Source organism: Coregonus lavaretus (genome assembly GCF_964263955.1).
Source record: "Coregonus lavaretus genome assembly, chromosome: 31".
Classification (NCBI taxonomy): Eukaryota; Metazoa; Chordata; class Actinopteri; order Salmoniformes; family Salmonidae; genus Coregonus; species Coregonus lavaretus.
Genome location: NC_140018.1, coordinates 29,413,532 through 29,437,489, shown reverse-complemented (window position 1 = coordinate 29,437,489; position 23,958 = coordinate 29,413,532). Strand labels below are relative to the sequence as shown.

The following is a 23,958-nucleotide window of genomic DNA, read 5'->3' as shown; positions in this document are numbered from 1 at the left end:
CCACTAAGCCGTACACTCCACAGAGCTGGGCTTTACGGAAGAGTGGCCAGAAAAAAGCCATTGCTTAATGAAAAAAATAAGCAAACGCGTTTGGTGTTCGCCAAAAGGCATGTGGGAGACTCCCCAAACATATGGAAGAAGGTACTCTGGTCAGATGAGACTAAAATTGAGCTTTCTGGCCATCAAGGAAAACGCTATGTCTGGCGCAAACCCAACACCTCTCATCACCCCGAGAACACCATCCCCACAGTGAAGCATGGTGGTGGCAGCATCATGCTGTGAGGATGTTTTTCATCAGCAGGGAATGGGAAATTGGTCAGAATTGAAGGAATGATGGATGGCGCTAAATACAGGGAAATTCTTGAGGGAAACCTGTTTCAGTCTAACAGAGATTTGTGACTAGGACGGAGGTTCACCCTCCAGCAGGACAATGACCCTAAGCATACTGCTAAAGCAACACTCCCGTGGTTTAAGGGGAAACATTTAAATGTCTTGTAATGGCCTAGTCAAAGCCCAGACCTCAATCCAATTGAGAATCTGTGGTATGACTTAAAGATTGCTGTACACCAGCAGAACCCATCCAACTTGAAGGAGCTGGAGCAGTTTTGCCTTGAAGAATGGGCAGCAATCCCAGTGGCTAGATGTGCCAAGCTTATAGAGAAATACCCCAAGAGACTTGCAGCTGTAATGCTGCAAAAGGTGGCTCTACAAAGTATTGACTTTGGGTGGGTGAGTAGTTATGCACGCTCAAGTTTTATTTTTTTAGTCTTATTTTTTGTTTGTTTCACAATTAAAAAATATTTTGAATTTTCAAAGTGGTAGGCATGTTGTGTAAATCAAATGATACAAACCCCCCCCCCCAAAAAAAATCAATTTTAATTCCAGGTTGTAAGGCAACAAAATAGGAATACTGCCAAGGGGGGTGAATACTTTCGCAAGCCACTGTATATCAACGATGTTTGGACAGGTCGATGGGGCGATGTGTGATTCCAGACATCGCCCAACCCTAGTGACTATTCCATAAGCATAGTTTAGCCCAGCCAGGCTGCAGGTTTGCAGGCTCCGGTGGCGGTAGGTGGGTTGCCACTGCCCTTGGACCGGTGAAACATTCAGAGAAGCCCAGCCATCTGGGCCCCGTGTTGCTCTGTCACAGGGCATGACAGTCACAGCACATAGCACCCTACCAGACAGACTACCCACACAGCCCATAGGACGAACGGTACAAACACTCACTCACTTCTCCAATAACACTATAACCCTGGGCAGTAAAAATGACAATCTGGACTGGATTGGAGCCATAACTGTGCATGTACCCTCTGTTGTCCTGTTGTTCTGACTGTGCTTTATGTCAAGTTTAAATCATGGTGGTTCTGTGGCTATTGTTGAAGCAATTTATCACCCTTGCCCTGTCATTTTGTAATTAGTAGAACACTTTACCAGAGCCATATATTTAGATATATGGCTCTTCTATTTACTGGTGGTTGTCTTTTTCCTCTTACTAACATAGGGGTACTCCAAGGACAAACCCATAGCCTGAATATGATCTATCAGACTCGGTGTCCAAGCAGCAAATCTGTTTTTTATTGTCTAATTAGAGTGTGCTAGCTAGCCCAGTCTTAAGTCTGGGAAGTGATTGTCAGGGATGACTACCCTTAATAATATGAAGTTTGGCTTCAGGATGATGAATGAAAGTTATCAGATGTGCAGAGCTCGGTCAGTTATCATGTCAGCTAGAGCCAGAGGAAATTAGTGTCAGAGCTGAGGCTTGTAAAGGCCAATGGCAGCAAAAACTGTTCTGTTTAGCCTCAGAAAACTGTAGTGTAATGCTCAGGGGAAAATTTTCGCTCCGGGTTACGGTGTCCATCTACAGTAAGCAGACCACTTACTTTTCATCCCTAAATGTCATGAGTGAGATCTGTACTTCAAACACATTTTTAGCCAAAGCCTTCAGTAGAATCAGCTTTCCCTTTCATTTTTGGAGAGAATATGCTAATCTTGCCTGAGTTGGGAAGGATGCACACTGAAAGTTGAGAGTGTAATTATATATCATCATTGTCAGTTTGAGATGTTATTTAGATACTTTTTTTTTTAGATTTCAGAGCAGCCCACTTCCCCATTTATCAATGACTCCTTTCTGATGCAAAGCACCTTCTCCTCATCATAACATCCTGTACATGTCGCCATTGCAGCCTGAAGGCCCATGTATACACAGCAAATTGGCCAGTGTTACCTAGTGTTGATTTTTCAGTGTAACATGTCTAGTGTTGATTCAGGTGTTAAATTAACACTCATTGGTGTAAAATAACCCCAGTGTTGGTGTTAATAATGCCTATCATTTATCATATTTCCCAGCATGCTCTGTTGCAGGTAGATTTTTTTAGAATGGTTTGTTTCATGCTATGTGTTTGCACGTACATTGATTAATTAATCTTATGCAACTCAAATATAAATAACATAAATGGTTCTACTAATCCAATCTGTTACTTCGACTTAATGCACCCGTTACTGAAATGGTTGTTCCAGTTTAGATGGTTTAGGTAGTCTCATATCTTAGTCTTCCCAACCCGGCAGTCATTCTGAATGCATGTTGCGGGTGAATAAAAATTCAAAATGTTGGATATCCCCACTCTTTATGCCAGCATAAAGTGACTTGCAAGCCCGATGTGGCCTGTAAACCATGAGTTTCAGGCCACTGTATTAGGGTAAAGCTCTCAAAATAAGGCCTTATGAAATACGTGTTGTATTGTGTTTTATTTATAGATAGATACACACACACACACTACCAGTCAATTGTTTGGACACACCTACTCATTCAAGGGTTTTTCTTTATTTTTACTATTTTTTACATTGTAGAATAGAAGTGAAGACATCAAAACTAAGAAATAACACATATGGAATCATGTAGTAACCAAAAAAGTGTTAAACAAATCAAAAATACATTTTATATTTGAGATTCTTCTAATACTGGCTCTCATAAGGACCGCCGCAGGAATGGAAGCCCCAGAGTTACCTCTGCTGCAGAGGTTAAGTTCATTAGAGTTACCAGCCTCAGAAATTGCAGGCCAAATAAATGCTTCACAGAGTTCAAGTAACATACACATCTCAACATCAACTGTTCAGAGGGGACTGTGTGAATCAGGCCTTCATGGTCGAATTGCTGCAAAGAAACCACTACTGAAGGACACCAATAATAAGAGGAGAGACCTGCTTGGGCCAAGAAACATGAGCTATGGACATTAGGCCGGTGGAAATGTGTCCTTTGGTCTGGAGTCCAAATTTGAGATTTTTGAGTGAGCATAAATTGAAATAATTTGCTTTCTTTATTTTACTGGATTTAAACATGAACTCACTCATAACAACAGCTTTCGTTGACACATGACACTCTCTAGTCATGGTTTTAGATGTTTTGAAATCACAGTAGTATCAACTGACTTTGCTGTGTGCTCGAGGAAGCTGCAGAGTGCAAACACGGTGATCTGAGCAATCCGATTGGGTAGTGGTTGGCCTATAGGTGTACTTGATTTGCTCGCCGGGCACGCCGAGTAGGCGGAGTTTACCTTCAGACACATGAAATGGTTCAAAATGGGAAAACTTTGCAGGGCAGCTGAAACAAGTGCACCTACTGCCAACAGTGCAGGACAGAAAAAAGGAATGGGTTTTATAGATATGTTTTGAGATCGATTAGGAATGCCTTGGAGATCGACCAGTCCATCGCGATTGACCGTTTGGTGACTGATTTATACTAAACTTAGTCTGGGCTTGATAGCCAGCTTGCTATGCTAACTGCAGGCTAACTAGGAGGAACATTGTATCGTGAGAGACGAAATGCACCCTGGGAATCGTAGTATGCTCTAGACGAGGAATCGTGCAGTATGACTAACAAAAACAATAAAACATCAATGTGTATCAAATCTTACAGTAGTGCATTTATACTAAAAGCGTAATAACTGGTTATAAAGTGGCGGAATTGTCCTTTTAAAGGAAAAAGGTAAAAGAGAAACTGACGAGTAGACTTTTCATGAGGATCTCAAACTCTTATAGCCTAGTAATGGGTGGTGTGCAGTGCACCTGAGGAAAAACGCCATCCTTTGCCAATTTATCCTTTACCAAATACAGAGTGTAGAGAAGGAGAAAGAGTGTGTGTTCATTCATGTCTCTGTGAGTCTCATAAAACTCATGTTATTCTAGCATTACTGATGTCCCCCCAGCTGACATGCAGCCGAGGTGAAGCCCCGTATATCGTATCCAGCAAGCCTACGAGTCTGAGGGAAACATGACTTATGGCTCTCAGCACTTCATGATACTGATGCTCATTAAAACCCTGGCATTTCTGACTGAGCTATGTCTCTCATTACACATCTGGCTAGTGCGTTTACAAGACTGTGTGTGTGTGTGTAACAAACTGCCGCCTCGCTCTCTCTCTCTCTTTGTGCGCTCTCTCTTATTCTCCACGATTGGTGCTTCCCCTCCTGCGCCAGTGACAGGTTTCAAGAAAGATCAGATTAAGAGCAGCAGCAGAGATTTTGCTGGACTGTTAAATAGCCAGGATCAAAGTCATACTTGGCCCCTCAAAGCAGTACAGATCTCTAACCGAGAGGGAAAATGAAGCTGTTTGATCAAAGTCATGTTATGATGAGACAAAGCCAGGAGCCACCAGTGCGTCGGTAAATCGCCTCCCCCTTCCGCCGCCTTCGACAGACTCTCACACTCTCTGCTGATGAGCATTAGAGCAAACAAATGTGTATCATGGTAGACAATGTGTTTTTCTCTATGAATGCTTGCATTCTGTTCAGGAGACTCTACATACTTCTGTGTTGTGAGATGGTACATAGTATACAAATAGTATAATTTTTTGTAGTCTCTTGGTGCCTTGACAATATTACTTTTTATAAAAAATTTAATAGCTTATGTTATTCTTGTCTATAACTGTGCTGTACTCTGTCATGTGTTTTATGTGGGCCTCAGGAAGAATAGCTGCTGCATGTGCAACAGCTAATGGGGATCCTAAACTAGGAGGCCACCAGTGAAGAGGTTTTGGTAATGCTCTGCAGACCAGCCCTCTTTGTCCTGTAGCTTAGCACATAGCAGCAGCCAGCTGCTCTGTGCCATCAGCATTGACCTACACACAGAGGCACTGGAGATGAAGAAATAAAGTAAGCCTTATCTGAGCCAGAACGCCCCACAGGGCAGAAGTCTATCTCCTGTGTCTGTAGCATGAGGCATCTTGATGTACAAGTACACCCTCTGGACAAAAAATCTATCACAAAAAAAAACAGACCTGGTAAATAGAGCAGAGAGGAGCCTGGGCAAGGACAGGCTGGGGAGAGAGTAGGGGTGGGCGATATGAGCTAAAATTCATATCACGATATTTTCCACTGTCCAGACGATATCGATATGATATCACGATATATGACGTAAAAAAATATGAATCACATTTTAATATCCCTTCTTGGTTAAATTATATTAGTTAAGGAAAAATATGTATTTGAACCTTATATAACCAGAAAGAGTGAGGCATTGGACCGTATGGACCTGAAAAGTTTTTATTTGTATTGTGCAAACATGCATTCCGTAAACATGAGGTAGGTAGGCCTATATATATATATATATATATATATATATATAAATTAGATATTAAGTAAAATTAAATAAAAAATAACAGGAGATAAAGAAAATAAGGTAATTACAAATTCAAATACGTGTGTTTGTTTTGGCTACGGTCCGTAGATATGTAAAAAACTAACCGTTTGAAACTAAACCTTTCAAGCCTCAACCATCAATTATCAACAATATCAACAAATCTTCACTAGAACTTTCTTCACAAGTTCCGTGCCAGGAATACCAGCATGTTGACTGTTTCTGGCTTTAGTGCTGCCCTGTGACATGTCACCACATTGCCCCCAGTGCTGAATGCCCTCTCAGAGGGGGCACTTGTGGCAGGGATGCATAAGTATTTCTTTGCCAGACAACTCACACGTGGAAAATTAGATCCGTGAAATCGCCACCACTCCAAAGGATCAGACTCGCTGTCTGCTGCCGTTGCCAGAATGTAGCTATTCAGCTCTTGCTCAATGATCTGCCTCTCTGAACATGAGGCAGGTGCACTGCTGGTCTGCTTAAAGAAGCTCCCAAGGCTCTTCTTGGGCTTCTTGCCTGATTGATGAGCAGTGGAAGCTTCTTTCTCCCTGTCAGTGTGATCCTCTGCAAGAGACGATTTTCCCAGGGCTGTGTTCTCCACCAGGAGGGCTTCGGTCTCTGAGGCAGCTCTCACCTTAAAAAATGAAAATAATTAAACTTTATTTGTATAGCACCTTTCATACATAAAATGCAGCCCAAAGTGCTTTACATTTGAAGCAATAAAACAAGAACAAATGAATAAATACCTTAATGTCCTCCAGTTTCTCAGCGGACATGTACCTGGTCTTGAACCTTGGATCTAGAAAGGTAGCCATGGAGAGCAGCTCATCTGTTGCAGGGTCAGTGTACTTGTTATTCAAGTAATCAAGAACCTTGATCTTGATCTCTTTGGTCAGTTCTGTATCGTCCTTGCTCAGATTTAGAACCTCTGCATTTAACAGATTGATGACAGGCTTCAAATAGGACACGCTCACATACGCTTCTCCTGACAGGGCATCTGTAAAGTCCTGGAGTGGCTTCAGTGCTGCTGTGACTGATTCCAAGACCTGGATGTCTTGCCAGGTAGGTACAAGGTGCCGTGTCTTTTTGTCCCCTGCCAGGACCTGTGTAATGGCCTTTTCCTGCTCCAGGACTCTTTCCATCATTTTCAGACGAGATCCCCACCTTGTCGGAGATTCTGTGATGAGCTTGTGCAGGGGCAGGCTTAGTTCATTCTGTGCTGTCATCAGGGCCTTCTGCTTTTTCCAGCTGTATGAGAACGTGCTAACCACCTTTTTGCAAACCCCTGTGGCCCGGGAAATCGCACACCCCTGTGGCCCGGGAGCGTTTTGGACACTCCTCTCTGGAAATTGGGAATAAGAAATCAAAATAATAGGGTGAAAAATAATCGAATCACAATACAATAATAATTAATAATAATGCATTTTTATATAGAAATCACAATACAATATAACTTTTAATCTTTGTTTGAGGATTTACGGCATTTACATTCAACTGTTACACATTTTACAAATCTGATGTGCTTAGATTTAGCCTACGGTACATGGCTGATGTGAGCTGTATTTTTTCTTAATAATAAGCATCATACAGGGTAGGCCTAGGCTACAGTCCTGAAACTTACCAATAGCATTGTGCAGCCTGTGTCCGAAACATCCAAGGTTTGCCCACTTGTTCAGCTGCAATGCCTTGATCATGTTCGATCCGCTGTCGGTCGTCATACAAACTTGACGCGACTCTTTTAATCCCCAGGACGACAGTATGTCCCTCAGCCCACCTGCAATTATTTCCCCGGTGTGGTCGTCTGGGAAATAAGACGTCTGTAGGCACTTACTTTTCAGTTTCCAGTCACCGTCTATGTAATGGATTGTGAGGCTTATATAAGGTTCTGTGGTACGACTTGACCATAGATCGGCAGTAGTGGAGAAGAATGGAATGTTATTTATCTCACTGTAAACTCTGTCCCAGCATTCTGTGTAAAGCTGTGGCAGGCATTTTTGGCTAAAATATTTGCGGCTCGGGATCTCATATATTGGGTCCAGAGTTTGAATCAACTTTCTGAACCCCTCTTTCTCCACAGTTTGAATCGGTACCATGTCCTTCGCTATGTGATTTGTAATCGCAGCTGTGATGTCTATCCATTTTTTGCTCGTCTTCTCATAGCAAGTACCGGCAGCAAATGATGATATAATTGATTGTTGAGTGCGAGTCTGGCTTGTCTTCGGGCGAGCTCCTGGGCTTACTGTCTCACGCATTCTGGTGCATTGTTCATACTCACGGACATGTATGTTTTTTAAGTGATTGAACAGGTTGGTCGTGTTTCCACCTTTTGCTAAGACAACACGACGACACAACTTGCATAGGGTAGTGTTTTGGTCGGGGTCGGAGATTTTAAAGCCAAACCAGTTCCAAACAACAGAGGTGCCCCCTTTCTTCTTAACCAATTTATCCTCCTGCTCTTGAGCAACATCAATTTCTGTGTTTTCGCTCATCCTGGATTGTAAAGTTTTCCCCCAATAGTTAACCTGCCTCCTAACTGCAGCTGCCTGCACACTTCTTTGTTGCTAGCACTACATGCGTGCAACAAGTGCATGCGACGTGCGCTCATAAAAATAGGTCAACATATTAACATACATTATTTTATTCGTAAGAACCAAGAAAGGTTGGATAAAAAAAATAAAAAAAAGATGTAGCTACTTAGTACTATCACTCAGTTGAAATTTGGAACAAAAAAATATTGATGCAAAATTCGAATTTATGAATTCTGAATAAATCGCGGTATCCATGATATTGCTAAATCCATATCATGGCGCGGCACAATACCGGTTTTTACTATCAAACCGGTATATCGCCCACTCCTAGGAGAGAGGTAACTGGGGAGAAGGTGGACTGGACTAAGGCAGGCGTGCAGGCAGAGGGGGCTGTAGCCTGTGGGGTTTCTGTCTGTCAAACCCAATTTCTTGGGGAAATTGGTGGAATATTGCAGTTCAACCCAGGTGATGTAATACATCCCTCTGAAGGTTGATGTCACTTTTGGTCTCTTCATCATGAATGTAGTGGGCAGTGAATGTGCCAGTGAGTCAGCATCCGTATACTCACTCCATCACAACGGTTCTGACTGAGGCAAGACCTCAAGATACAGTTTTCTGAAGAACTACAAAATGCTTTTCTTCCTCAGAGAATAGCCTAGATTTTAATGGTGTTGCTTTTGAGACAAGCTTGAAGAATTTGGTGTTTGTTTTATCTTGTAACAAAAGGTATATGTCCACACACTAAAAGCGGTCAAAATGTGGTCAGATAGAACTCAGAGAATTCCCTCGCGGATGAGATGGGATCGATTAGCTGTCCGAGAAATCAGTTTATTGTAGCTTTCTCTGAGGCAGAAGACAAATCAATTCTGGGGAGTTGTTTTCCTTATCTTGAGCCAAGGTGATGACGGCTGTGTGGGCTAGGATTGTCTGACTCTGTAGTGCTGGCTACAATAGGCCTCAGTCAGATGGCTATCAGGAAGGTTTTTATTCACTAAGCACATCTGCTCGGCTCTGCTCTTCACAGTTTACACACAGACCTCATGACATAGAATGGGATTGCAAAGACCGGACCAACTGTCCTGGGAAGAAGCCATTTTTCGTCAGCAGCTGTTTTGTTTCCACTGAAAGAGATTTATTGATTTATGGTCCAGATTTTTTTTTTAAAGAATTTTCACGCCTCATAACTTGTCCTGCACTGATCATTGATCTGCTTTATAGTGCGTATGAGCTACTTGCATAGCATAGCATTATTTGCAAATAAGTACAGTACAATGTTCATCATAGAAATGGATTGAAATGTGGGTTCAAAAGTTACCTTTTAAAATGATTTGAAATGGGTACTCGTCATCTCTTGGCTGCTGAAACAAGGTAAGTCCCAAGGGGTCTCATAGTCAAATATCTCAGACTCCAAACGCTATTACATTTTCAGAGTTTGGAAGAGTAACCCTCCAAATATGTGGCCTGCGGGCAGGTTTTGTTTGACATTTGGTTTGTACAGCGAATCTGTCACAGACGCAAACGTTGGTGTTTTGAGGATCTGGCTACTAAGTAAAGTGAACCGTGTTCGTGATGAGCAAATGTCTATTTGCTTTTGTGTTGTTGGCTCTGTACTGAAATGAGCAAACACTGCATGGGTATATTGTCCACCCGCCAATACAAATAGACACTGTCAGGTCCATAATTGTTGGCACCCTTGATAAAGATCGTATGAAGTAAAAAATACAAATACTGAGCTATGTTGTATGCTCAAAAAAAATTGGGAAATTATACTGAACAAAAATATAAATGCAACATGCAACTATTTCAAATATTTTACTGAGTTACAGTTCATATAAGGAAATCAGTCAAATTAAATGAATTCATTAGGCCCTAATCTATGGATTTCACATGACTGAGCAGGGGTGCAGCCATGGGAGGGCACAGGCCCACCCACTTGGTAGCCAGGCCCACCCACTGGGGAGCCAGGCCCAGCCAATCAGAATGAGTTTTTCCCCACAAAAATCAACATTTTGCAATGGCCATCTCAGTCTCCGGACTTGAACCCAATTGAAAACCTGTGGTTTGAATTGAAGAGGGCAGTCCATAAGAACAGACAAAGGATATCAAGGATCTGGAAAGATTCTGTAAGGAGGAATGTTCTAAGATCCCTCCCAATGTGTTCTCCAATCTCATCAAACATGATGGGGGAGGGTGCTAGAGTATTGAAAACAGGGTTGCCAATAATCAATTTTTTTATATTACTTGTTAAACAAAATCTCTTCTGAGCAATTTTATTAGTATAAAATAATACAATTCCCCATTTGAGCATACAATATAACTCAGAATGTGCATTTATTTTAAACAGTCTTGTTTGCTCATCTTTATCAAGGGTGCCAATAATTATGGACTACGTTTTGATACAGAGTTATGCAATATTAGAATCTTAGCATCACTAACATTATCTGTGGTCTACCCACAGTGCATATTAATTCCATTCAGGCCACATTGGAGGCTGTTTTGCCGTCGCCCATATTAACCACCAAATAATTAATTTTTCTGTCCTTCTCTATCAATTGAAGGCCTTTGTAATGTATTAGTTTATTTGGATCCCCATTTAGCTTTTGCAGAAGCATCAGCTACTCTTCCTACGGTCCACAAAAAACATGACGTAACAAAACACTGATACACTGATAGACAAGGACAGTCACACATTTAAAATACGAGATACAAACAATACAACTAAAAAATAATACAAACAGTACTACAAGAGTGTGTGTTTGTGTGTCCCCCCACAGTCCCCGCTGTTCCTTGAGAGAGGTTGTTTAATCAATTTTTTAAAGGTAATTTTGCTGTTTGCTTAAGTAATTGTAGATGGAAAGAAGTTCCTTGCAATCGAATTAAGTCTAATTTTATTTGTTGCATGCGCCGAATAAAACCGGTGTAGACTTTACCGTGAAATGCTTCCTTACGAGCCCTTTCCCAACAATGCAAAAATAAAAAGTAAAACTAATTAGCTAAACATTTAAAAAGGAAATAGTAGCACAATAAAATAACAATAACGAGGCTATATACAAGGAGTACCGGTACCGAGTCAATGTGCAGGGGGTAATTGAGGTAAAATGTACAATTAGATAGGGGTAAAAGTGACTAGGCAATTCAGGATAGATAATGAACAGAGTAGCAGCAGAGGATGTGAAAGTGTGTGTGTGTGTGTGTGTTGGAGTGTCAGTGTAGTATGTGTGGGTAGAGTCCAGTGAGTGTGCATAGAGCCAGTGCAAGAGAGCCAGTGCAAAAAAAAAGGTGGGGTCAATGGAAATAGTCCGGGTAGCCATTTGATTAACTGTTCAGCAGTTTTATGGCTTGGGGGTAGAAGCTGTTCAGGAGCGTTTTAGTCCCAGACTTGGCGCTATTGTAGAGCAGAGGTAGAACAGGACAGAGGAAGAGATCTAACTAGAAGTGAAACCCACCCCACTTAAATGGCACCCTATTCCCTATATAGTGCACTACTTTTGACCATATTTATGGGCCCTGGTCAAAGGTAGTGCACTATATAGGGAATAGGGTGCCATTTTGGATACAGACACAGTGTCTACCAAAGTCCTGGAGGATCGCAGGCTATGCATTTAGATGAGTGTTAATACTGAGCCTGCCCGCTGACTGGCTGTCTGGACACAGTATTGTTGAGTTAGTGAGCACTGAGCAGGGGAGCAGCTCTGCTCTGGAAAAGGGAGACTATTTTATTTTCCCTTATCTTTCCTCCTTCCCTTGTCTGAATCAAACAGTGGGCTTTACTCTTTCGCCTCCGCTCTGTCGACGAATCAATCTCTGTCTATCATTATATTACTACCCCTTTAGACCTCTTAGCACAGCTTTATCATGCTGTCTACACTTTTGTTCTCCCAATCTCTTTCTCTCTCTGAGATTGTGATAGCTGGCTCTCCAATCAGAGAGTGGGACTGTATGTAGTCTCCTAGCTGTAACGAGCCACAGGTCTAATCACTTATTATTGATATCACTTATTATTGATACACTACATGACCAAAAGTATGTGGACACCTGCTCGTCGAAAAACTCATTCCAAAGTCATGGGCATTAATATGCAGTTGGTCCCCCATTTGCTGCTATAACCTGCCTCCACTCTTCTGGAAAGGCTTTCCATTAGATGTTGGAACATTGCTGTGGGGACTTGCTTCCACTCAGCCACGAGCATTAGGCCTGGCTCGCAGTCGGCGTTCCAATTCATCCCAAAGATTTCCCTTCACTGGAACTAAGGAGCTTAGCCCGAACCATGAAAAACAGACCCAGACCATTATTCCTCCTCCATCAAACGTTATAGTTTACACTATGCATTGGGGCAGGTAGCGTTCTCCTGGCATCCGCCAAACAGTGTGATTCATCACTCCAGAGAACGCGTTTCCACTGCTCCAGAGGCCAATGGCAGCAAGCTTTACACCACTCCAGCCGACGCTTGGCGATGCGCATGGTGATCTTAGGCTTGTGTGTGGCTGCTCGGCCATGGAAACCCATTTCATGAAGCTCCCGACAAACAGTTATTGTGCTGACGTTACTTCCAGAGGCAGTTTGGAACTCAGTAGTGAGTGTTGCAACCGAGGACACAATTAAAAAATACTTTGAATTTTCAAAATGGTAGGCATGTTGTGTAAATCAAATGATACAAACCCTCAACAAATCCATTTTAATTCCAGGTTGTAAGGCAACAAAATAGGAAAAATGCCAAGGGGGGTTGAATACTTTCGCAAGCCACTGTATACTTACCTAAAAAAAAAATGGATCTTCTATTACGGTATTTGAATGTTTGGTTTGCTAAATGTGTATACGCCGTATGTAACGTCCATTTTTATAGTTTACTCCGCTACTTGAGTCATCTCTCTCCATGCCGCTTCCCACACATACCTAGCCCCGCCCCGTGTCACTCAAGGAGCGCATTTGTTGTTCCTCGACCACGAGACACTTTCGTTAAGTCTGCATGGTCAATACAGCACATACAACCATATTGATGACAACGATGTTGTTTTCAGTTTGCTTCTTAATATAAATCCACTAGCGTTCTATCATTACACTATTAGTTTGTGTTTCTTACATCTGCAAATGGCTAGTTTGTCTTTTCTTAGCAAGTTGGGCCTAAATCATGTTAGCCGCTTATGCTAATCGCTGGTTAGCTGGCTAGCTAGCTAATAAATGTACTGAATTAGAGCAAACGTAACTAGCTATACAGCCTGATAATACCAGTGATGGTGTAGACCTAATTCAGCATGTTGTTTGTGCAACCGTAACTTCTAAATCAAAGAGGAATATGCGAATCATGAATATGTAAGCTACATGAAGTAGCTAAGAGAAAACATTCAATGTAGCCAAATATTATAGGGTCCCCTAGGAAACACTTATAAACGCTTAGGTTCCTACTAGGGCTGCACGATATATCGTTTCAGCATCGACATTGCGATGTATGCATCCGCAATAGTCACATCGCAGAACATGCGATTTAGTAAGGTAAACATATATCAGTCTACAATATATATATATATATGTTTTTTTTTAAATGTTAAACTAGCATTATATCTGTCTGATATAATGTAATTTACTCAGATTTATGGGTTATTGGATACACAGTTTATTATTATTATTATTATTTTAAACACGGAGTTCGTTGTTGCACGTGGTTGCGAGGAACAGGCAAAAAAGACAGAAATTGAGAATGTGGTTGCAAAAAGAAATGCATCGTCAATGATATGGAAATATTTCGGCTACAGACAGGATGATGTTGACCAAAAACAGGTACTTTGTCGAGAGTGCCTTGCAATTGTTGCCGCAACACGACCAATTTGTTCGATCATTTAAGGCGGCACCACAAGTCTTCATATGACGAGTGCAAAGCATCTCAAAGCCCTCCAAAGCAAAAATATATTTTGGATGCCTTTGCCAGTATTACACCATACGAGAAAGGTTCCAAACGGCAGAGAGAAATCACAGATTCAATAACATTTCATGTCGCCAAAGACATGGTACCAATTAACACGGTTACCAAAGAGGGTTTTAAAAACATGATCCGGTCGCTTGACAAGCGGTATGTAATGTATTCACGCAACTATTTTTCTCAAGTTGCCATCCCAGAGTTGTACGAGAAATGCAAGGCACAAATTGAAACAGAGCTGTCACAAGTGGAATATTATACAGCAACAACGGACTTGTGGTCCAGCCGGACAACGGAGCCCTACATAAGTCTGACCGTACACTTTATTAATGAGGACTTCCACCTAAAAAGTCGCTGAGGATCATACATACAGTGGGGAAAAAAGTATTTAGTCAGCCACCAATTGTGCAAGTTCTCCCACTTAAAAAGATGAGAGAGGCCTGTAATTTTCATCATAGGTACACGTCAGCTATGACAGACAAAATGAGGGGGAAAAAATCCAGAAAATCACATTGTAGGATTTTTAATGAATTTATTTGCAAATTATGGTGGAAAATAAGTATTTGGTCAATAACAAAAGTTTGTCAATACTTTGTTATATACCCTTTGTTGGCAATGACACAGGTCAAACGTTTTCTGTAAGTCTTCACAAGGTTTTCACACACTGTTGCTGGTATTTTGGCCCATTCCTCCATTCAGATCTCCTCTAGAGCAGTGATGTTTTGGGGCTGTCGCTGGGCAACACAGACTTTCAACTCCCTCCAAAGATTTTCTATGGGGTTGAGATCTGGAGACTGGCTAGGCCACTCCAGGGCCTTGAAATGCTTCTTACGAAGCCACTCCTTCGTTGCCCGGGCGGTGTGTTTGGGATCATTGTCATGCTGAAAGACCCAGCCACGTTTCATCTTCAATGCCCTTGCTGATGGAAGGAGGTTTTCACTCAAAATCTCAAGATACATGGCCCCATTCATTCTTTCCTTTACACGGATCAGTCGTCCTGGTCCCTTTGCAGAAAAACAGCCCCAAAGCATGATGTTTCCACCCCCATGCTTCACAGTAGGTATGGTGTTCTTTGGATGCAACTCAGCATTATTTGTCCTCCAAACACGACGAGTTGAGTTTTTACCAAAAAGTTCTATTTTGGTTTCATCTGACCATATGACATTCTCCCAGTGCTCTTCTGGATCATCCAAATGCACTCTAGCAAACTTCAGACGGGCCTGGACATGTACTGGTTTAAGCAGGGGGACAAGTCTGGCACTGCAGGATTTGAGTCCCTGGCGGCGTAGTGTGTTACTGATGGTAGGCTTTGTTACTTTGGTCCCAGCTCTCTGCAGGTCATTCACTAGGTCCCCCCGTGTGGTTCTGGGATTTTTGCTCACCGTTCTTGTGATCATTTTGACCCCACGGGGTGAGATCTTGCGTGGAGCCCCAGATCGAGGGAGATTATCAGTGGTCTTGTATGTCTTCCATTTCCTAATAATTGCTCCCACAGTTGATTTCTTCAAACCAAGCTGCTTACCTATTGCAGATTCAGTCTTCCCAGCCTGGTGCAGGTCTACAATTTTGTTTCTGGTGTCCTTTGACAGCTCTTTGGTCTTGGCCATAGTGGAGTTTGGAGTGTGACTGAGGTTGTGGACAGGTGTATTTTATACTGATAACAAGTTCAAACAGGTGCCATTAATACAGGTAACGAGTGGAGGACAGAGGAGCCTCTTAAAGAAGAAGTTACAGGTCTGTGAGAGCCAGAAATCTTGCTTGTTTTGTAGGTGACCAAATACTTATTTTCCACCATAATTTGCAAATAAATTCATAAAAAATCCTACAATGTGATTTTCTGGAAAATAAATTCTCAATTTGTCTGTCATAGTTGACGTGTACCTATGATGAAAATTACAAGCTTCTCTCATCTTTTTAAGTGGGAGAACTTGCACAATTGGTGGCTGACTAAATACTTTTTTCCCCCACTGTACATCCTGTATTTTTTATATCGCAATATACAGTGAGGGGAAAAAAGTATTTGATGCCCTGCTGATTTTGTACGTTTGCCCACTGACAAAGACATGATCAGTCTATAATTTTAATGTTAGGTTTATTTGAACAGTGAGAGACAGAATACATAAAAAATCCAGAAAAACGCATGTCAAAAATGTTATAAATTGATTTGCATTTTAATTAGGGAAATACCCCTCTGCAAAACATGACTTAGTACTTGGTGGCAAAACCCTTGTTGGCAATCACAGAGGTCAGACGTTTCTTGTAGTTGGCCACAAGGTTTGCACACATCTCAGGAGGGATTTTGTCCTACTCCTCTTTGCAGATCTTCTCCAAGTCATTAAGGTTTCGAGGCTGACGTTTGGCAACTCAAACCTTCAGCTCCCTCCACAGATTTTCTATGGGATTAAGGTCTGGAGACTGGCTAGGCCACTCCAGGACCTTAATGTGCTTCTTCTTGAGCCACTCCTTTGTTGCCTTGGCTGTGTGTTTTGGGTCATTGTCATGCTGGAATACCCATCCACAACCCATTTTCAATGCCCTGGCTGAGGGAAGGTTCTCACCCAAGATTTGACGGTACATGGCCCCGTCCATCGTCCCTTTGATGCGGTGAAGTTGTCCTGTCCCCTTAGCATAAAAACACCCCCAAAGCCTAATGTTTCCACCTCCATGTTTGACGGTGGGGATGGTGTTCTTGGGGTCATAGGCAGCATTCCTCCTCCTCCAAACACGTTGAGTTGATGCCAAAGAGCTTGATTTTGGTCTAGTCTGACCACAACACTTTCACCCAGTTCTCCTCTGAATCATTCAGATGTTCATTGGCAAACTTCAGACGGCCCTGTAAATGTGCTTTCTTGAGCAGGGGGACCTTGCGGGCGCTGCAGGATTTCAGTCCTTCACGGCGTAGTGTGTTACCAATTGTTTTCTTGGTGACTATGGTCCCAGCTGCCTTGGGATCATTGACAAGATACTCCCGTGTAGTTCTGGGCTGATTCCTCACCGTTCTCATGATCATTGCAACTCCACGAGGTGAGATCTTGCATGGAGCCCCAGGCCGAGGGAGATTGACAGTTATTTTGTGTTTCTTCCATTTGCGAATAATCGCACCAACTGTTGTCACCTTCTCACCAAGCTGCTTGGCGATGGTCTTGTAGCCCATTCCAGCCTTGTGTAGGTCTACAATCTTGTCCCTGACATCCTTGGAGAGCTCTTTGGTCTTGGCCATGGTGGAGAGTTTGGAATCTGATTGATTGATTGCTTCTGTGGACAGGTGTCTTTTATACAGGTAACAAACTGAGATTAGGAGCACTCCCTTTAAGAGTGTGCTCCTAATCTCAGCTCGTTACCTATATATAAGACACCTGGGAGCCAGAAATCTTTCTGATTGAGAGGGGGTCAAATACTTATTTCCCTCATTAAAATGCAAAACAATTTATAACATTTTTGACATGCGTTATTCTGGATTTTTTTGTTCTTATTCTGTCTCTCACTGTTCAAATAAACCTACCATTAAAATGATAGACTGATCATTTCTTTGTCAGTGGGCAAACGTACAAAATCAGCAGGGGATCAAATACTTTTTTCCCTCACTGTATATCGCAGAAAAACAAAATATCGCAATGTATTTCCAATATCGTGCAACCCTAGTTCCTACCAATGTTCCCTCAAATATTTGGGGGCACTGAGCAAATGTTTGGTCTTGTGAGTGGACAGTTGAACGTTGTGAGAATTTTGTGCAACTTCCGGTGCGCGTTTACAGTGAACACTGAGGCTGTACCCTTACAGTTTTAGACAGTAGCCAATAGGCTATTGTGGCTATTTGAGCATAATATAGGCTTATCAGAATGGCCTACCAAGAAGTCCAATGGAGCAAATCCCATAACATTTTCACATGTAAATAGATTTATATGATATTGCCTACATTAGCCTATATGTGGTTTTCAATGCAGGCCAACATTGCATGAGACTTTTAAAAACATATTTTTTACATTATACAGGGCTTGACATTAACTCATGATTTTTTACTTGGTCTGTAACACCATGGGCCAAATAGGTGACTGTAAATGTCATTGTATTGTGTTGTATGATGCAAGAAACCACTTTACAAAATATAATTGATTATTATGGTCATACAGAGAATTAGACAATGTAGGCTACCCCTCTGCCTATTGGCTTATTTGCACATTCAAGCCTGTCTAAAAATGCAACACTGCCCCTTTAATTAAGACAATCTTTTTACCTGACTTGCTTTTCAAAGACAGCTTGAAATGTAGCCTACACGTTTTGTGCTTGAGTAGGAAGAAGTAACTCCCTATAGCTGACCTATTCTTACCTACAGTGCCTTCGAAAAGTATTCAGACCCCTTGACTTTTTCCACTTTTTGTTACGTTACAGCCTTATTCTAACATTATTTAAATAAATAAATCTTATCAATCTACACACTACCCCATAATGACATAACAAAAACAGGATTTTAGAAATATTTGCAAATGAATAAAAAATAACAGAAACCTTATTTACATAAGTATTCAGACCCTTTGCTACGAGACTCGAAATTGAGGTCAGGTGCATCCTGTTTCCATTGATCATCCCTGAAAAGTTTCTACAACTTGATTGGAGGCCACCTGTGGTAAATACAATTGATTGGACATGATTTGGAAAGGCACACACCTGTCTATATAAGGTCCCACAGTTGACGGTGCATGTCAGAGCCTTGAGGTCTAAGGAATTGTCCGTAGAGCTCTGAGACAGGATTGTGTTGAGGCACAGATCTGGGGAAGGGTACAAAAAAATGTCTGCAGCATTAAAGGTCCCCAAGAACTCAGTGGCCTCCATCTCTTCAAGACTCTTCCTAAAGCTGGCCGCCCGGCCAAACTGAGCAATCGGGGGAGAAGGGCCTTGGTCAGGGAGAGGACCAAGAACCCGATGGTCATTCTGACAGAGCTCCAGAGTTCCTCTGTTGAGATGGGACAACCTTCCAGAAGGACAACCATCTCTGCAGTACTCCACCAATCAGGTCTTTATGGTAGAGTGCCCAGACGGAAGTCACGTCTCAGTAAAAGGCACATGACAACCCGCTTGGAGTTTGCCAAAGGCACCTAAAGGACTCTGACCATGAGACATTTTTTTATCTGGTCTGATGAAACCAAGATTGAACTCTTTGGCCTGAATGCCAAGTGTCACGTCTGGAAGAAACCTGGCACCATCCCTACGGTGAAGCATGGTGATGGCAGGATCATGCTGTGCGGATGTTTTTCAGCAGCAGGGACTGGGAGACTAGTCAGGATCGAGGGAAAGATGAACGGAGCAAAGTACAGAGAGATCCTTGATGAAAACCTGCTCCAGAGCGCTCAGGATCTCAGACTGGGGCGAAAGTTCACCTTCTAACAGGACAACGACCCTAAGCACACAGCCAAGACAACGCAGGAGTGGCTTCAGGACAAGTCTGAATGTCCTTGAGTGGTCCAGCCAGAGCCCGGACTTGAACCTGATCAAACATCTCTGGAGAGACCTGAAAATGGCTGCGCAGCGACGCTCCCCATCCAACCTGACAGAGCTTTAGAGGATCTGCAGAGAAGAATGGGAGAAACTCCCCAAATACAGGTGTGCCAAGCTTGTAGCGTCATACCCAAGAAGACTCAAGGCTGTAATCGCTACCAAAGGTGCTTCAATAAATTACTGAGTAAAGGGTCTGAATACTTATGTAAATTTGCTAAAATGTCTAAAAACCTGTTTTGCTTTGTTATTATGGGGTATTGTGTGTAGATTGATGAGAGAAAAAAATAACAATTTAATCCATTTTAGAATAAGGCTGTAATGTAACTGTGGAAAAAGTGAAGTTGTATGAATACTTTCCGAATGCACTGTATATGTTGGTTTCTGATGGGGAAAGACCGTTGCTCATAACTCATTTCTAAGTTACATTCATCAAGAATCAATGGCTATACACTACCGGTCAAAAGTTTTCGAACACCTATTCATTCAAGGTTTTTTTTTTTTTTTTTTTTTTTTTTTTTTACCATTTTCTACATTGTAGAATAAAGGTGAAGACATCAAAACTATGAAATAACAGATATGGAATGATGTAGTATCCAAAAAAGTGTTAAACAAATCAAAATATATTTTAGATTTTAGATTCTTCAAATAGCCACCCTTTGCCTTGATGACAGCTTTGCACACTCTTGGCATTCTCTCAACCAGCTTCATGAGGTAGTCACCTGGAATGCATTTCAATTAACAGGTGTGCCTTCTTAAAAGTTAATTTGTTGACTATCTTTCCTTCTTAATGCAGTTACGGGGGGTATACAGAAGGTAGCCCTATTTGGTAAAAGACAAAGTCCATATCATGGCAAGAACTGTAGTTGTCACTTTTGCCTTATGGCAAGGTGCTCCATCGTGCTGGAAAAGGTATTGTTCATCATCAAACTGTTCTTGGATGGTTGGGAGAAGTTGCTCTCGGAGGATGTGTTGGTACAATTCTTTATTTATGGCTGTGTTCTTAGGCAAAATTGTGAGTGAGCCCACTCCCTTGGCTGAGAAGCAACCCCACACATGAATGGTCTCAGGATGCTTTACTGTTGTCATGACACATGACTGATGGTAGCGCTCACCTTGTCTTCTCCGGACAAGCTTTTTTCCGGATGCCCCAAACAATCGGAAAGGGGATTCATCAGAGAAAATGACTTTACCCCAGTCCTCATCAATCCAATCCCTGTACCTTTTGCAGAATATCAGTCTGTCCCAGATGTTTTTCCTGGAGAGAAGTGGCTTCATTGCTGCCCTTCTTGACACCAGGCCATCCTCCAAAACTCTTCGCCTCACTGTGCGTGCAGATGCACTCACACCTGCCTGCTGCCATTCCTGAGCAAGCTCTGCACTGGTGGTGCCCCGATCCCGCAGCTGAATCAACTTTAGGAGATGGTCCTGGCGCTTGCTGGACTTTCTTGGGCGCCCTGAAGCCTTTTTCACAACAATTGAACCTCTCTCCTTGAAGTTCTTGATGATCCGATAAATGGTTGATTTAGGTGCAATCTTACTAGCAGCAATATCCTTACCTGTGAAGCCCTTTTTGTGCAAAGCAATGATGACGGCACGTGTTTCCTTGCAGGTAACCATGGTTAACAGAGGAAGAACAATGATTTCAAGCACCACCCTCCTTTTAAATCTTCCAGTCTGTTATTCTAACTCAATCAGCATGACAGAGTGATCTCCAGCCTTGTCCTCGTCAACACTCTCACCTGTGTTAACGAGAGAATCACTGACATGATGTCAGCTGGTCCTTTTGTGGCAGAGCTGAAATGCAGTGGAATTTGTTGGGGGGGGATTAAGTTCATTTTCATGGAGTATATGCAAATTGCCATCATAAAAACTGAGGCAGCAGACTTTGTGAAAATTAATATTTGTGGCATTCTCAAAACTTTTGACCACGACTGTATATCTGTTATGATGCCCAAAAAGCAGAGTGTTGTTTTAGTGACTCAAAGATTAGAGTACTTTAGTCTCCAAAGAGAAACGACTAAGGCTCCTTATTCATTCTGAATATCTCTTCAATATCTCTTCAAGCTGTAAGGTGCCCAAAAGGTAGAGTTGTTTTAGTGACTCAGTGTGTCTGGGCTGTTTTCCTTCCTCAGGAGGACACTGTTATCTGCAGACCGTGGGTGTTCTGGGGTTTGTGAGCTACTCAAAAGGTTTACTACTAGGCTACTTTAGTTTGCCCTCTCAGCATATTTTGTCTTTGCAATGTTGACACAATACTTATTTAAAGTTAGCCAGCAGAAGGCATTATCTGCTGCTGTTTATTGTGCTTGCTATTCTCCACGGTAGCATTGGTCAGCTCATTGAATAGCTTCCTCTTTTATAATAGCAGGATATTTACCATGGGGTCTAAGTGGAAAGTTACTTCTTCCTGAGGGGAGAGGAACACAGAAACCTGATAGAGGTCTTGCAGTTCATTTCAAGACTTCCTCTACATTTTAATTTCCCAACCTGCGCATTATTAATGGACAAATGTATGATCTTGTTTTCTATGATACAACCTATTGGGGGAATAGATTGCATTGTGAAACATTTATATTTAAGCCTTGATGATTACCGTAGACGTTTGATCATACTTTCCCAGGTTGTTGTGGTTTGGGAATACACCTCTAACACTTAGAACCACCTGAGACGTGACACAATCCTCAGAACTTGAGGAGCGGGTGGCAGGTAGGTAGCCGAGCGGTTGGAGTGTTAGGTCAGTAACCGGAAGGTCGCTGGTTCGAATACCCGAGCCAACAACGTGAAAAATGTGTCTGTGCCCTTGAGCAAGGCACTCAACCCTAATTTGCTCCAGGGACGCCGTACTGCTGTGTCTGACCCTGTAAAACAACACATTTCACTGCACCCTTCTTATTTATTTATTTTAGTTTCCATGGCAGCAGCCATATTGAGAGTATACCATTAGCACCCCAGGGAAAGGAGGTGTACGTACGTGATCTAACCCTGATGGGGTCTGAGTGAGTCAGGCAGGAGAGAGTATGTCACATCCTGTCAGCTCTCTGGAGACAGCCCACGACCTGGAGCCGCACCTGACAGCCATCTGGCTGCTGTTGTACTCGTTGACACTCCACACAAACGCAAACACTTAAACCACAGACACACACACACACACACACACACACACACACACACACACACACACACACAGTCACATACACAAACATCACAAGCGTAAATGGCACTCACACACACACACACACACACACACAAATAGCACACACACACAAACATACACAAACACAGTGACACCAGTCAACTGGGATTAGGTTTAGCGCCTCAAAGTACACTTTTTGTCCAATTTTGTCAAGTTTTTCTCTAAATTCGGTTGAGTGTATATAATTATTTTTCATTTCTCTTTTTAGAAGCCTGTAAAATGACCTGAGAGCAGGTTGAGTTGAAATATAAAAAAAAAAAGAGTGAGATACTGTTGGTATTTATTCCAGCCAGGTAGTTTACTTTAATTGCCTGTGTGATGTTTGTGTTTTTCAGGGGGAAAGCAGCAATGGGCCCGGCCAGTTTGACATGTCCCTGTATGAGAACTCCTTCTACCTGTTCTGGCTCCTGGAGCAGCTCCTTCAGGTCCGACAAGGACCTCCAGGGGCCACAGGGGGGACTGGACACCACTGGAGCCCAGAGCAGAAGGCCCTTCTGGGCCGGCTGGAGCATAGCGTCTTGCTCCTGTCCGATGACTTCCCTCTGTACGCCCTCTACATGTGGAGGATAGGGGCTCTCCTCGCCCCCTCCTCCGACATCAACAACACCCAGACCTGAGACTGGTGTTCCAGGAACTAGCATGGCACCGCCACACGCGTTTAATTAAACCTCCAGGTTTTTCTACTTCAAAGGGCTGCAGAAGTTGGTGCTGTTAGTCAAGTAGGATTTGACTGACATGGCAGGACTTGACTGCAGTGGAGAATGAGGTGGTGGCTCCATTTGATATTCATTGAGGTAGGCTATCTCCTCGGAAGAAGAAGAATCTAAAAATAGTGTTGTGGCTCGTATAGTAAGCTAAACCAATTATTCTTGTTGAAAACGTGTGGCAATGTGAAAATGACTACTGTGGATGGCATTATGAGTTTTTATTTAGACTGTAAATGTAGAATTAACATGCTGAGTATTGTATGAGCAGCTATTTACAGGAACATATTACTGTAAGGAAGGAATGTACAGAATGTTTTGTGCTTAGACATCCACGTTTTAATTTGTTGATTCTATTAGCAAGATGTAGCATTTTTACTAAAATTATTTGAAGAGAAAAAAAGCCAAAAATGTTTGTATTCCAGATTTTCTCCTTACAGATTAAAGTCCATGTAAATATTTGGTTTTTAGATCTGTTTATGGAAGTATTTA

The 23,958-nt window shown here is 42.3% G+C and overlaps 1 protein-coding gene across 1 annotated transcript in view; it reads left to right on the top strand.

The window, feature by feature from the left end:
- The window catches only part of LOC311106478 (meiosis-specific protein MEI4-like), a gene marked incomplete at both ends in the record, with an annotated part of 69,470 nt that extends 46,091 nt beyond the window's left edge, over nucleotides 1-23,379 (top strand). Inside the window, one exon of the mRNA XM_084148814.1 lies at nucleotides 23,098-23,379. Within this exon, the coding sequence (XP_084004940.1) occupies nucleotides 23,098-23,379 (282 nt within the window). The remainder of the gene's footprint in view (nucleotides 1-23,097) is intronic.
- Nucleotides 23,380-23,958: the final 579 nt, after the last annotated feature.